The 16,536-nt window shown below is 38.2% G+C and overlaps 2 protein-coding genes across 3 annotated transcripts in view; one reads left to right on the forward strand and one right to left on the reverse strand.

Annotated features, from left to right (window-relative positions):
- The first annotated feature begins 810 nt into the window (after positions 1–810).
- On the forward strand, positions 811–9,237 carry LOC129926496 (uncharacterized). 2 transcript variants are annotated; one of them, XM_056030906.1, is made up of 4 exons: positions 811–984; positions 5,187–5,286; positions 7,034–7,213; positions 8,514–9,237. In XM_056030906.1, exons 2-4 carry the CDS (start codon positions 5,220–5,222, stop codon positions 8,678–8,680), a joined length of 414 nt encoding a protein of 137 aa, XP_055886881.1. In that variant the 5' UTR covers positions 811–984; positions 5,187–5,219; the 3' UTR covers positions 8,681–9,237. The 2 variants fall into 2 exon arrangements, with proteins under 2 accessions (XP_055886881.1, XP_055886882.1); XM_056030907.1 differs by lacking the exon at positions 811–984 and adding an exon at positions 1,003–1,133.
- Positions 9,238–10,227: 990 nt separating this feature from the next.
- LOC106058644 (uncharacterized) overlaps positions 10,228–16,536 on the reverse strand; it is a 48,422-nt gene continuing 42,113 nt past the window's right edge. The window contains exons 23-27 of the mRNA XM_056029681.1: positions 15,944–16,183; positions 13,340–13,639; positions 12,270–12,359; positions 11,582–11,626; positions 10,228–10,911 (exon numbers count right to left, since the gene is read on the reverse strand). Of these exons, the coding sequence (XP_055885656.1) occupies positions 10,772–10,911; positions 11,582–11,626; positions 12,270–12,359; positions 13,340–13,639; positions 15,944–16,183 (815 nt within the window). The 3' untranslated portion in view covers positions 10,228–10,771. The remainder of the gene's footprint in view (positions 10,912–11,581; positions 11,627–12,269; positions 12,360–13,339; positions 13,640–15,943; positions 16,184–16,536) is intronic.

Genomic DNA, 16,536 nt, shown 5'->3' on the forward strand with positions numbered 1-16,536 from the left:
TATAATAAATGGATGTTAAATCTCGTAGCATTTTGAGTTTTTGCAGAGATTGCTTCCCCTTATATGAGTGTGTGAGAGTATTTTTAATACTCTGCTTGTTTTTTTGTTTGTTTGTTTATTTATTTATTATAAATTACAAAAAAAATATTCAACTGACTTCTTTATTTGTTGTTTAATTTACGATACAAAAAAATGAATCAAGTGTAAACTATTACTTGCTAGCACGTTAAAATGGTAAGAAGTGCAAATGTTTCAGGAATATATATGTCCATTTTTAACGGAAGACAAAGACATTATATGCATAACTGATTGTAGCATGTTTAATTAATAAGATGTATTACAAAGTGACGATATTATTGGTTTACAACGTCTTGATACATAACTGCGAACGCATCTTGGACCCTTGTAATCACCTTTCTTTCCTACTCCTGGTTAGTGCAGCCTCCGGAAAATAAAATAATTATAAGTTAATTTTAAGGATAAAAAATTTAAAATACGTTACGTGGGGATATTTATAATAAATTTTGAAGTAAGTTAATAATTTTTTTTTGTATGAACTTTAAAAAGAATGATAAATATGCATAAACTATACAATCGATTTTATACACGTGAAGCACTACTCGACCTAGATCATTTTTTATGAAGAATACATTTCCATATTATAAAAAAAAAGTAAATATACCTAGGATACACATCTCAGTGGGGAAATAAATGTTGATCAGCATACACATACACACAAACACAAAGGCCCTATTTATTTACTATAAATTTGCGTACATCTAATGCGGTCCTAAATACCTGTGCGAATTTCGGCCTGGGCCAAGTCGTTAAGCCTCTGATTAAACAGGATATGGGAATATTTTTTTCACATTTCAAGGTGTGTTTTTCTCAAGGGAGGCAATAACACAGTCAGCTATGCTACTATCACTAAGGCTGATTACACTTCTGCAGGATATTCAAACATAGATCTGATCATAATCTAAGGTAGATGAATTTTATATATGCAATTTTATCACGCTTGTTTATGTATATGTATCATCATATAAGTAGTTTAGCGGAGAGGATATTAAATGATAAGATTTTGTATCCACACATGGCATAGACGCACAAGTGGATAGAGTCCCCTTGTGGTGGTAAGCCAATTCTTATCTCGCTTGTTCTTAAAATTCATCACAATAAAAGTAGTTTCAATAATGTGCGCATGTAAAATAAAGGAGGCGCATTAAACGCTAAAAGGCGAAACGGTGTGTGTGTGTGGGGGGGGGGCGCATTAAATGTACCTCTCAGGGAGGGCAGGCGGGCTACTGCTCCGGGGTGCTCACAAAAGAGAGACCTTCACAAGAGTCATTTTTAAAAATCCGAATATGACGGGCCCTTTACTTTTTACGTCACCTATCCTCTAGTCTGTTGGACCTTTGGGGCACCATGCAAGATTTGTCGACCGTCTTTCTCCATTCCTCTCTGTCTTTTGCCTTAGCTAAAATCTCTTTCAATGGCAGGCCCGTCTGATGGGTCAGATACGTGTAAATTTTTCTAATAAAAATGTTTTTCGCACTCTCTTCAATAATATTTTAAATCTAAGGGTTGGAAAACTTTTCATGGTTAAGAAATATCCGTTGGTACTGTGCTCGTCAATACATGAATGCTCGTCAACATAAGCATATTAAATATTTTTTTTTAAAGAAAATGAAAATGTGATTAAATGTACAAGTACTTTATTTCTTCTAAAAAATAACATCCTTTTAGATACAAGTATTATTAATAAGCGAATGTTTTATAACGCTTTCGAAAAAGTGTAGGGGCATCCAAAAAATCCGCCCCTGGCCCCCACCTACTTAAATCCGTACCTGCACTCTGCCTACACTATTCTCTATCCCAGAGAAGGCCTACACTCTCGACAGACAAGGTCTACAGTCTACACTATTCCCAAATAAGGCGTAGGTCTACACTCTCCCCTGACAAGACCTACGAAATTCCGAAATAAGTTCTATGCTCTCCCCAGACAAAGCCTACACTATTTCCAAAATAAGACCTACATTCTCCCCAGACAATGCTTACACTATTTCCAAAATAAGACCTACATTCTCCCCAGACAATGCTTACACTATTTCCAAAATAAGACCTACATTCTCCCCAGACAATGCTTACACTATTTCCAAAATAAGACCTACATTCTCCCCAGACAATGCTTACACTATTTCCAAAATAAGACCTACATTCTCCCCAGACAATGCTTACACTATTTCCAAAATAAGACCTACATTCTCCCCAGACAAAGCCTACACTATTTCCAAAATAAGACCTACATTCTCCCCAGACAATGCTTACACTATTTCCAAAATAAGACCTACATTCTCCCCAGACAATGCTTACACTATTTCCAAAATAAGACCTACATTCTCCCCAGACAAAGCCTACACTATTTCCAAAATAAGACCTACATTCTCCCCAGGCAATGCCTACACTATTTCCAAAATAAGACCTACATTCTTCCCAGACAATGCTTACACTATCACCAGTAAGAAAATAAAAGTCCACTGCCTTTCGTTTTTTAAACTATTTTTAAGAATATTTGTTTTTGACCTAGTTCTAAGGTGTGTATAACAGAAGATTTCATGTTGTGTGTAATGAAGAGACATGACATTAAAACAACCCCCGCCCCACCACCTTTTAGGCCGTCTAGTGCACTTTACGATCATAGTTTTAATGATAGTTTAAAACAGGTAAACACGATGTAATTACCTATTTTAAGAGAAAGACCTAATCCCCATGACGTGCGTTCAGTCCTCACTAGGTCCACCTTGTAGCCTGTGAAATCCATTGAAACCTTGCGTGCAAACAAGAAATGCATTTTCTAAAAATAGCACAAAATTATTTCAGCGGGAGACAGCTTCACTTCGTTTTAAAGTGTGTCAATTAAACTTATGTCTATCTTTTAGTATTATTATTATAGCTTTTATATAGCGCTACTTTCATGCTTATAGCATGCTCAGAGCGCTTTTGGTCAATCTCATTTGTGGACCAGTGTGGGGGGGGGGGGTATCTAGGCGCTTTTATACATCTGTTATCTATCTATTATTAATCTATTATAAATTAGGGATTCTGTTCTTCTTCGCGCCTAAAAAATAATTGAATAAAAGTTTTAATATTGGAGCTAAGAAAGGCTTTATACTAGCCTTTAGTTATGGACCAGGCTTCATTAAACTATTATTTATTTCATAAGTAGTAAAGTAATTCTAAAACGATGGGGTCTATAGCAGAGGTTAAAGATGCTCCTAGCAATGGAACTGAAATGCTACAGAAGGATCCCAAGTATCACATTTAAAGACCGCATCACAAACAAATAGATTAGAGACAGGGTTACTGCAGCGATTGGACCCCATGATGACCCGCCAACTATCGTAAAAATAACGCAAGCTAAAAATCCATGGCCTTATTACAAAGTCTTTGGGGCTCGCAAAGACCCTCTTTTAATGAAAAGTACCAAGAAAAAGAAGAAGAGGCAGACAGAGAAAGCGATAGGAAAACAACATAAAAGAATGTACGGGCCTGCCATTGAAACAGGTTCTATTTAAGGCAAAAGACAGAGAGGAATGGAGAAAGGCGGTCAAAAATTCTTGCAAGGTGCTCAAACGGTCCAACACAATAAGGGACAGGTACAGGTAAAACAAAAAAGTATAGCAACAGCATCCTCAGTAATAGATTTTATCACAGTCGTGACTACCTCAAGAAACAAGAGATCAATCACGAACGCCGCGGGATACTTATTTAAAATCAAAAGAAAATTTGCCGCTGAAGTTAATAATCGTAAGCTCGTTGAAAAGAGAAATTAAATCGACCACCGACAGACAACCGACAGACACCGAAAGACAACGGTTTTCGTCTTCGTTGTGTCGCGGTAAGAAATGAACCAAAAATGTGCAAGCGGTCATCCCAATTTTAAATAAAAACACAATGCCTATTATTGTCTGGGGAGAGTGTAGGCCTTGTCTAGGATTGGGAATAGTGTAGGCAGAGTGTAGGAACGGAATTTAAGTAGGCGGGGGTACCGGAGCAACGCAGTAGTTTTCGTCTCAGAACAGGATGTGACAGCTTGAGACAACTTTTGTTTCGGAAGATAAAAATCGGGACTAGTGAAAGTCACATTCGTGGAGTGTCAACAGAAAATGGCGACCATGTCATTGAAAACTGCTTTCTCAATCGATAGACCATTGGGTCCCGAAAAACACCTCTATAGATAGAAGAAAAAAACTTAATGAAAAGCTGCCTGATCTTAAAACAACTGCTCAGTTCATCTCAAATATTGAGCTAGTTATGTGAACCCTTCAACAGAATGATGGGGACACAGAAGATGTGGCAAGTGGGCGTAGATCAAAGCTTCGATGTCTGACGTCATGACCTGTGACGTCTCAACGAGCTATTGGTATAGACTCGCCCACAGGTTGCGACCTTACATGTCAGTGTTCAGGCCTTCTGTTTCGGTTGGTCTCGGTGTAGCCAAGTGAAATATGTCACTATTCCTTCATTTTATATACGAAAACAAGCGACATATATCCAGGGCCGGATTAAAGCATGTGGGGGCCCCGTGGCCGAACTTTTATGGAGGCCCCTATACTTTTTCGAAAGCTTGAATAAAAATCCACATAATAAAAAAAATTATCTAAAAGCATGCCATATTATAAAAGAGAGTACTTGTAAATTAAATTAAATTTTCGATCGTTTAAAAATAATAATTAAATTTGCATATTTTGGTAACAAAAAATATTAATTTTTTTAGGGTTTACGCAATCTAGTAAATCCGAACAATATTACTAGAATACGAGCACACTTAACGTAGACACTTTCCAACATACAGTAAGTTTTAAAGTTTTGTTGGTAAAAATGTGTAAAAAATACATAGCATACTGACCCATCGAAATATGGATTTTTTTTTCTCTATTGTGGGGCTTCTTCCACCTTCTTGTAAAGAGCTCCGGGGAATCCTTCCTTAAATCCGAACGTACATACATTAACTCATATACTACAATCTTATTATTATTATAAAATTTAGCTTTTACTTCAATCTCAAGAATATTCTTTTTTACCATCATTAGAATAGTTTTCTTAAAGTTTGTTAACAAAATAAATGTAATCTATAGCATTAGGCCAACGCACAAGAGTTTCATTACAACTATTTGTGTTCTCAGATGTAACTTGAGTATGATATTGGGTGAAAAAATATGCCTCTATACCTAGCCCTACTACTTACAGTTCTCGTCAAGGGCGTACTGGTATTATGTCATCCAGGTAACAGAATTTTTTTTAACTAGTCGTTAGCCTGATCTAGGTTACAGTATAATATAAGAAAACAATGAATAAGAAGTGCAGTTCCCCCCTTTCACATCTGTTTCTATGGCCCACGGTGAACGAGGGAATCATGTGGCCAGCACAACGAACAACCGCCTTTACTTTCCCTAAATAATGCCAGGTACCCATTTAAGTTGGGCGGACTCATGGTCATCCTAACAAATTCCAAGGCTCAAAAATTAGTATTCGCCGGCCTTCAAACCAGAAACCTCTCTGTTCGGAAACCAAGCGCCTTACCGCTCTGCCACCACGCCGCCTACATAAAAGTCATATATTCATTTAAAGTAACCCTAACCCTTACATATAACAAGATCCACGGGGCTCGCTTAGACGTTCCTTCAAGGAACAGTACCAGGAAAAAGAAGAAGAGGCAGACAGAGAAAGCGATGGGAGGACAACATAAAAGAATGGACGGGCCTACCATTGATAGGTGTTTTGAACAAGGCAAAAGACAGGGAGGAATGGAGAAAGACGGTCGACAAATCTTGCTTGGTGCCCCAACGGTCCAACAGAGTAATGGATAGGAGGAGGGGGAGGAGCAACCCTTACATTTTAAAACAAAAACAATCATGACTAATCTCTGTTGGTTAGTCAGTACGCTAAAGTTTTGGACGTAACAACTCGTCAAAGTTCCGGTTGTTATGACAATGCGACGCTGTCCTATGCCTTTCATGTGTCAATCGAGTCATACGTGATAATCAATGACTTTTAACTCCGTCGTTCATTCTCAGCTGGCTAAGAATGAGTGAGGGGAACGAAATTTTGTTTTTCTAGTGAGGAACCTTCGGTAAAAGTGTGAGAAACACTGGGATTAAGTATGAACAAGCGGCTGGCTCGAGTAACCGGAGTTCAAATAAACAGAATTTGACTGTAATAAAATGTAGGTTATCTTATCTTATCTTTTATATAACAGACGTTACTTAAAAAAAAAGAAGATAATTACGTCCTACGCATTTCATGTGTTAATCTAGCCATACTTGTTAATCAATGACTTGAACTCTGTCGTTGGTTTCCCTGGCTGATTCAGGCAACCCATTCCATTATCTAATGGCACTAGGGAAGATGGAGCACTTGTACGAATGTAACGTTCTTTCTCGGCTAAAAAAAAATACGTTAATAGTGTTAGTATTCAAGATAAGATCTGACTTATAAATCTTTTTCCAGTTTCGACTCTGTATATAGTGCTTGTTTTTTTTTTAAATAAAATTAGACTGATTCTCATAGACAAGCCGACCCGCGTAGCATACACCGCAAGTTAGTGACGGTTGAAAACTTCATGAAAGACGGTTGTCCAAAGGGTGTGGGTTTGGGCAAACAACTGTGTGCGCATGCCTGGTGAGCGAGGAAGGCGCGGGTGCGGGCGAGAAGGGGCGGTAGGAGGGTTAGAGAGTCGGCGTGCGTGTGTGGTGTCCCGCATTGTTTGGGCGTAAAGAATCATATATACAGAAAGAAGATTACTTGTTCTTCCTCCTCCCACTTTTCCTGAGCCGTGCTCTCTGTCACCGCGAACGTTACGTGGAATAACTCTATTCCAACTTGCAGAAATAAAAGAGTTATCTTTCCATTACTTTTTCATTGAGTCTCAGAGACTCGGCGTGCGTGTGTGGTGTCCCGCATGGTTGGGCCATGTAGAGAATTTGATTCTCGTACATTACTATATCCCATGTGTGTCTTCTACTTATTGCAGAGTGTTCAAATTCTACTTCTAATGGAACTATCTCTGGGAATGACTGCAAGCCTCTCTGTGACAACGAGTGTGGAAGAAACGCCACCGTTCAGACCGTTCAGACAGATACTACAGTCCCCACTGCAATCAGCTGTACCCATAAACACCTGCACTATTACAATAGAGAGAATAGAGAAAGAGGTTTGTAAAAAGTAGATAAAATAAATGTATTGATACAAAATATATTTAAGCAGTGACGTAGCTAGGGTTGGGGGAAGGGGGGTTCCAAATTTACCCCCCCTCCCGGGCCCCCCACTTACGGAATACCCCGAATGAGTGTCCGAAATTAGTTTTTACATTAAATGTTACGCCATTATCTCATTTCATATCGAAGGTCAAAATACAGGGGCCCCTAAAAGGGTCGAGCCACAGGGCCCCCAAATCCCTAACTGCGCCACTGTGTCTAAGGCTTCCGACAAGAAACGAACGTTACAGAGCGGGGTTTAAGACTTTCTCCCGCAGTTGCCCAAAACAAATAATGTCTATCGTCGTCCTATTAGAAGTGAGAAAACCAAGGAAATCTCTGCAATCCTACAAAACCTAACCGGGGCAGTAGTTATAGTTTTGAAGCTGAACGAACTCTCTACACTCAGAAGGATGACTTTCAAATTGTTTAGGACTGTCATTACGATGGCACTGTGTTCGAACTCGCTTCAGTCGTCAAACCAAAGATTTAAACTAACTTCTAATAATATTCATTTTTTTAAATAAAAGTCCAAAAGGCACATAATAATAATAATAATAATAAGGCTTGTCTTCTAGTCCGAAGATTAATGAGGATTGCAGAATTTCCCGTGGCTACGCAGCGTCAGCTATGACCTACATATTTTGCCACACCGAGGGGCAATCATAGCCATTATCCGCCGGTGGTCGATTATTAAGATTTTCTTTTCGCCGTCTGCGTCTGTACTCAGCAGCAGATTTTCTTTAGGTAGGGTGTAGCCAGCCTCCTTTTCAGTCAGCTACCCTTGGCTCGCCAAGCGTACCTCACTAAGGGCAGCTATGTCTACATTTAGCTGAGCCATCTCTAATGCCTCCAGTGCAGACTTTCGATTAGGGCATTCACTTTTGTTGCTGCCCTGCAGTGTGCGAACATTCAAGCAGGCGACTTTTTTTAGAGGTAACCTTTTATCGACTCTGTTGCGATTAGTCACTGGTGAGCTAATTATATAAATCAGCCTCCAACCTGCGCAAATTATTTTTAAAGGGATAATTGGCTCGCGCAGACCAATACCACCTCTATAAACTGAATGCAGTCCACAGTAGCACAGAAGCCTGAGACAGCTATGAACAACAGAAAGCCGTAGGTTTTATATCGGAGTTTCCGTCTCCTAGACACATCCTTACTTTTATAATCACCAAAAATTTCAAGTATTATGGAAATAAATAAAATAAAAAGCTAAAAATTATTATTTGCCTGTTTCATTTTTTGTGTGTGTAGGTATTATCGTGGGAGTGGCTTGTGCGGTCATCATCGCCGGCCTTGTTGTCGCTCTGGTGTTCCTCTTCAGAAAACGCCGCTGGAGTGTCATGTCTTTCAGGAGGATGTCCAGCTGGAGAGCGACAGACAACACAGCCTTTACTCTGCGGGATGAGCAACACGTCTAAACATCTGTCGCTTTTAAAGTGTGTGTCGATTAAGCAGTATGCTTCATTCATGGCCGTATTATGATGATCAGTGCATACACTATTTTTAATTTCTGTATTATTTGTGGAACATTTGTCCATTTAAATTAAGTTTCTGAAACATTTTCCTCTTGGTCTATGTTTTATTATATTAGGAGGCATTTTTAAAAGGAAATAAAATTACGCCGTTTATGCAAAACATTAACAACCATTTATGTATTTACTAATATACACTTATAATGTTATTAACTCAAGCATTTTTATGGTCACTTAAATCTCGTTCAGACGTATAGGCTTATCTTCGAGTCTGAAGATTAATGAGGTATGCATTAAATATCATTGCTACACAATCTCAGCTACAACCTTCATATTTAGCCACATCCAGGGTAAACTTAACCAATGTTCGCCTGTGGTCGATTAAGATTTTCTTTTCGCCGTTTACGTCTGTTCTCAGCAGCGAATTTTCTTTGGGTCTTAAATGTGTCTCCCGCGGCCTTTGTGAGTGACTTCAAGCTTGGTCTAAGACATGGGTGTTATACAGAAAGATGCTTGCGCTCCATCATGGACATACGGTGGCAAGACCGCACTACAAACAGCGATGTCTACCAAGCGATGGTTCTCTCGGCCCTTCTAATCCTAATGTGTGCAGTTAATATCTACATTGTTCTAAAGACCTTATTGATGTCTAGTTTTATGTATCTAAGAATAAACATAAGTGACATACTATTTCTCCCATAGCCGAAGCTCCTTTACTATTTAAATCTCCATCTTTTGTCGTATCGTGCATCTTGTCATTCTTGTGAACTCCTAGGGAAGCATAAGGCCGTAATCACATCCATCCACCGTACTCAGTTCTGAGCAGATTTCGTCATCTGCCCCCATGTCATTCCAGTATCCTCAGCTTCAATGATGACTGACCTCTTCCAGGTTTGCTTCGGCCTGCCCACCTTTTACTTTGCTCGCGGATTCCAATCAGATGCCTGCCTTGCGATATTTGTACTTGGTTTTCGAAGGGTGTGTCCTATCCAGTTCCACTCTTGCTTTTTAATATCATGAGCTACGGGTTTTGGCGTGGTTCTCTCCCACTAGTTGAAAATTGATATCTTTTCAGGCCACCTATTTCCCTATATCCAGTGTAGGCAGCTGTTTGTGAAGTTCTAGAGCTTTTCCATACTTGTTTTTGTTGCTCTCCATGACTCGGAAGAATTGACTATATCAAACTTTCATTAATATACGAAGTCGTACAGAACGAATTGAAATGTTTACGAACAAACATCAAACAAATATATATATCTCGTAAAGACAGTTAAGACCACTAACGATAGAACAAAATAATATAATGAGATAATCTACTTTCTTGATGTTTTTTTTAATAATTAATAAATACAGCGATACATCAAAAAAAATCTTCAGATACAAAAATATATCTGTAACATTCTGTATTTGGCGGTAGTTGACTTGTACAATCAAACTGCTGGTAGACAACTAAAACCGCTATTATATTTTAACTTGTTAATTTTGAAAATAAAAATGAATATCTTCTTTGGTGAACACTATTATATATATATTGTATTAACTTGAGATGGCATGAAATAAATGTAGAAGACTTTCTTAGTAATTTTAAATGGGATTTTCAACAAAATCTAATTTACTACAAAAACACGTCATTTCACTCTGGCATTCTGAACTCGCCTGGCCTACGTAAGACAGCTTACGTCAGTGCAGCTAATCTTGCACACTTCATAGCCACCTACCAATCGCTAACCTCAATCCATCGTTACCATGGACACACACACACACACACACAAACACTCCATAACATATGTATAAAACAGAATATTCAAATAACAATGATTAGACATTGAAAGTAGACATTGATAGCTTTTTAGAGTTTTAGTATTATTTATATTCGTCTTTTTAATAAATAGATATATACATTTGCCTGAATATATGGTGCTTTTAAAAAGCTATAGCTTGCTTCTTCCTTTTAGAATGCCGTTTTGTTATAATTTTAATTTAAATTCCTATTTGCATATTTTTTCAAAAGCCACATAAGAACTCTTTATATGATGATCAGTCCCCTAATGGGGTTAGAATTTGTGAATCTTCTGGAATGTTCCTTCTAAATTTGAATTTCATAACTATGAATGTCGACAGCCCACCAACAATGAGTCCAAGTAACAAAGTACCAACGGCTAGTCCCACTCGGACACCTGGAAAATAAGAGCACGGACTTTAAACATGAGTGGTGTAGATCTAGTTTGTACAATTCATTAGAAAAAAAAATGTTTTATATTATGCAAATTTTTGTGACGCTGGGAAGTTTTTACAAAACTTCAACTCAGTCTATCTGCTTGTCTGTCCGTTTCAAATTCTACAAGCAATTTCTTCTCTTCCTATTCTTGGATTGAGTTGAAACTTTGTACAGTTATTTATTGTCTCTAGAAAAAAAATGATTCAATCAAAATATTAACCAATAACATTAATTAGTGTCACATCATTAATGTTTATACAAAGAAAAGGAGAAATAAATTGTACAATATCGAGATGTATTGCTGTAAATATGCAGTTCTTCACCTTTAATAAGCTTTTTTTTAAAGTACTTGTTTATATTTTGCTTGTTATATTTGTACATATGTAAGATGCGTACGTTTGTTCGATGTATGCTTATTGCATGTATGCGTTGAAGGTAAAGTGTATTTCTATGACATTTGATGTCAACAGCATGTCAGTGTCCGTGTAAAAATAAACTCTGATCTGCTTGCAAGGTAAACATGGCTCTAGTTCTTCGCTGTTCCGAAATAAGAACAGACTGACCAACCTGTGTGTTAAAAGATACTGACTTATGCAAATATATTTTTACTGTTAGCAAGTTACACGTACCTGTGTTGTTGCTTCTGTTTGTTTCAGAACACTTTTTGCCATAGACTATGATGAAAGAATTAGTATAAAAACACGATATTAATAAATTTTTTAAAGGAATTGAATCCAAACAAGAAAATGTCAATAAATCAAAAAATAAGACGCAAATTTATGAAGCAATGTAGGCGCGATGTCATAATGGTTAAACTTGACTTTTCGAATTCTGGTAAAAATTGCGATTTTTTTAATTTTCGGGATCTTTACGACTAGTCCACCCAGCTCTAATGGGTACCTTACATTAGTTGGGGAAAAGTAAAGGCGGCTGGCCACGTGACACTCTTGTTAGCCGTGGGTCACAAAAACAGATGACCTCTTCTCTCAGCTGGTGTGGCCAAAAGACTCTCTTAGTGTGGGAAGCGTGGTCGAGAGGCCAAGTGCCCGACTCGGGCAGAGTTGCGTTTACTGAGCGCAGCACGGAAAACCAGCTCCTAGATACCGCCTCCCCCCCCCCCCCAACTGGTCCACAAATGAGATTGGACCAAAGCGCTCTGAGCATGCTATAAGCATGAAAGTAGCGCTATATAAAAGCGATAACATAATACGGTTTTGGATCAGAGGCACCGCAGGTTCCGCTTTACCCCCCTCCCCCTTCTCTTACACAAACAAATCTTCCTTTTTTTTTTCGTTTTGTTCGTAATCGTAATCTTACCTTTCTGAGAGACAGTGGGCGACGCTCGTAGCGTTGGATTGGCAGGAAAGTTTTCTCCTGTGAAACCTACAATTGTTCTTCTGGTCAGCACTTAATTAAAAATAAAATAAAAGGTTGCTGTTTTATCTATGTATAAATTGTATGCCAACTAAACCATTTAATTTACGAACACAAATGTCTTTAATTTTTTCTTTCATATTTACATTACATTTTTAATAATACTAAGCTACTAATAAAGTCACATAATTAGAAAGTGTTCTCAACGCATGGAATACAAAGGGACTCTCAAATGCTCTCATGGAATAAGGGATGGATGCCTATGACAAGGAAATGATACCTCATGATGGGTCCTCGTGGCGTGGAGCCATAAGTGCAAGTATTTCTAGATACAAGACAAAGAGAATAGCTGACTGAAATATCAAACATTGAACAAAATGAGTCTAAACTGCGATAAACCCAACCTACCCGTACCTTATGTGTAATTGTCAAAAGGAAGATTGGGTATCACATTCCTTTTCCAGTTTTATAAGAAACAATATAATGATCATCGTAACTCATGAAGAAGGAGATTAATATTAATTAGTTGTTTTTTTTTTTTGAAGGAATGACGGGAGATGGCAGCGGGTAGGTTTGAACCAGGGACCTTCGAGACCGCTAACCACTACAGTCCAGAGCACATACCACACGACCAGGCAGCCATCAATAGGAATATATAGGTGAAGGATGTCTAAAGTCTACAAACATATTCTCCACAACTTACTTGTTATTGGATTCACAGGTTGAACGATTGGCAATGTGTTCACCCCTAAACAACAATACATACAATACGTACTTAATATATTTACTTTAAAAATCGAAATCAAAAGTAAAGAAAACAATATTTTAAAATCTTTAATTAACTGTAACTTATATTATTTTCAACCCTTTCTTAATCTGAAACATTTTTTACATGATGCTGAAATAATCAAAATATAGTCTGTAATTTTATTTAATCAAAAAGCAAACATTTTATGATAGTTTTCAGAATATACATATACAATGTATTATCATTATCATTATCATTTTCCAACTATTTATTTGTGTCACCACTAAAATAGACTTACGTGTGTAGAGGTTACAATGTTCATCACTTATTATTCCTATATCCTTGGACACTGTAGGATCAGCTGTTGTGACTGTACACTCGATGCTGCCTCTGTCTATACCACAGGTCACAAAGCTGGCGCAGGATGGCAAGAGTTCTCCTACTGAGCACAGATTGGCGCATTCCTGGGCACTCTCTACAGGCACTGAATGTGAGGAAGTTGACGAGTCTCCAAATGAATTGAGAGTCTTGTAATCTCTCTCGACATAGTCATAGAGATGGTTGCCTGCGAATGCATGCATGTTAGAACACATTTGTCAGAATCGAAGTCTATGTCATAGGAGATTGAAGAAGATAATACTGATGCTTGTTTTCGAGTCCTAAGATTAATGAGGAATGCATTATTTCCTGTGGCTACGCAGCCCCAGCTGCGACCTACTTAAATTGTCATATCCAGTCAGACATAACCGTTTTCCGACAGTGGTATATTTATATTTTCTTTTCGCCGTCTAAGCCTTTCCTCGGCAGTGGATTTTCTTTTGGCCTCAAGTGTGTATCCCGCGGTCTTTGTGAGTGTTTTTTGTATGTTTGTGTAGACTTGTTGTAGGTCTAAGTTAGGGTTATAATTAGATAAAAATACACGCAAGCAAATTAGCAAATTTACTGTCCCAACGAAACTAGATCGAAAAACCTATAAAGGTCTTAAGAAACCCCTATCAGACCACATAATTTTAACAACATCTCATCTTATATGTTATAGACCTCTTTAGACTAAAGTGAGCGCATCACAACGTAGTCACTGTTGGACTAGTTGGGTTTTCAAAGCATCTTGATTCACAGTGCATGTATAATTCGTAGAACTAAAAAGCGTATCGTTGGTTCAAATGCACGCATGTTCAATCAGTTAATCCTGACTTCAAAACCAGAATTAGTAAAACCTTCTATGGCACTGAGCGAGATAATTTAAAAATACAAAATAGACTTTATTTTTAACAAAGTTTATATTAACTCTGTCTGTGTGTCTTGTGCAATATTTCTACAGATTATTTCTCCCTTACACATTGTCGCATCAAGTTGAAAATTTGCACAATTATTGATTGTACCTAATACCTGAATCAGTAATAAAATTAATTATTTTTTAATTGATTATTGGTAATTCAATATTTTTTGTATCGTAACAAAAAGGGAAATAAATCTAATTATTGAGATATGTGGCTATGTATGTGGAGTTATCAACCTTATTACGTTTTGTACATGATTGTTTTACCACTTGCCATTCTCGAATCAAGTTGAAATTTGACATAATTATTCATAGTCGAGGACACTACATAAATCAATAACAAAATTAGCCATTTATTTGTAATTAATTTAATTTTATATTAAAAAGAGAAATCTAGGGAACTGCTGTTCGCACTCATATCTCACACACAAGAAGGATTGCAGAGGTTTGTGAATGCTCTGGTAGCTATTGTCAAGAGCTTAGTCTTACAAAAAGCCTCTCCAAGACCGAAATCCTGACACAAAATGTCGCAGAAATACCAACGATACATATTGGAAATCACACACAGTGGTGCAGGAATTCACATACTTGGGAATGACAATAGTCAGCGACCTAGATTTAGACAATGAGCTGGCAAAAATAATAGAAAAGGCTTCTGCAGCAATGGCAAAACTCTCCGAGCGCCTTGGGAAAATACAAAATTGACTACGTCAACCAAAATCCTTGTCTATAATGCCTGCGTTCCGAGCACATTTCTTATGACAGTGAGAGTTGGGCAACTTACATGCGTCAAGAAGAAATAAATAGCTTCCACTTACGCTGCCATCGACGCATAATGTGCATCTCCTGGAGGGATCATGTCTCCAAATAGGACGTCCTGAAACGGGCAAAAATGCACAGCATCTATGCTCTTCTTACACAGAGAAGACTACGCTGGCTCGGTCATGTCTCTCACATGCCAGATGGAATTATCCTTAAAGATATCCTATACACTGAGCTTCCAGAGAGAGTCAGACCCAAGGGCCGCCTAAGACTAACCTACAGAGATGTCTGTAAGCTAGACATGAGAACCACGGGCATCGAACAAAGTATGTGGGAGGAGATAGCCCAAGACCGGACAGCATGGAGACAGACTGTACGTGCTGGTACGAGCTTCGCCAAGTGCAAAAGAAACGAAGCTGCATTAATCAAGAGAAAGAAGAAGAAAGCTGCCCTGTCATCAGCCCTAAGTCAGATGCATATACATGCACGAACTGTGGCTAAACTCTGCCGCTCCAGAATCGGCTTGATCAGTCACACCAGATTCTGCCCCGTCTCAAGACGAAACCAAAGCCATTGATTCACCTGAACGCATCCATTGTCTTCAGAGACACAAGGAGCCATATATTCCATAGATATAGGGCACTGATTAGCGATGTACCTTTAGATCAGCTCTGGGTTTTCTTTGCTTTTTAAAATGTTTTTTTAAAGGTATTTTTCTTGTAACTAGCACTGGACTAGCATGTATTTTTGATGTGCCAGAAGAAAAAGTGATGTGACAAAAGACAATTGATTGAATTCACATATATTGTTAATAAGGTTTCTACTCACGTGAGTAATGCGTGCAGCCAGTAGCATTAGTCAAGTCTGAAGGTTTGGCTTGAATCAGGTGAGTCTTTCTTAAGTTGCAGTAACCGTCGTCACAGATCTCGAACGACTCACATCTGAAGTCTGGGTTGGTGGTGCAGGCCCGGGCACACATCTCATTACTGTTGACATTGGGGAGTCTCTTGTCTGCTTTTGTGGTAAAGACTTCAGCAGAGTTTCGAGTATAGTCCATGGTGTAAAGCTCTAGTAGTAAACATGTTAATTAAATTTTGGGAGTAATATTAAAACGGTAAATAAAGAACAAAAAAGTAAAGTTCCTCTTTCAGACCTAGTGGTCTATAGGGCAAATGATGTAAAGGTCATCTGTTTATGTCACCTATGGTTAGCAAGGGTGTCTTGTGGCCAGCACAACGACCAACCGCCTTTACTTTTCCCCAACTAATTTGAGGTTTCCATTACAGCTGGGTGGACTCTGAAGCGCCTTAAAAATCCAGAAATTCTAAATCCCATTCTTCATCGAGATTGGAACTAAGGACCGCAGGTTCGGAAGCCGAGCGCTTAACGACTCAGCCTCCGCCCCACATATAGCTTAAATA

This window comes from Biomphalaria glabrata, chromosome 5 (assembly GCF_947242115.1).
Source record: "Biomphalaria glabrata chromosome 5, xgBioGlab47.1, whole genome shotgun sequence".
NCBI lineage: Eukaryota > Metazoa > Mollusca > Gastropoda > Planorbidae > Biomphalaria > Biomphalaria glabrata.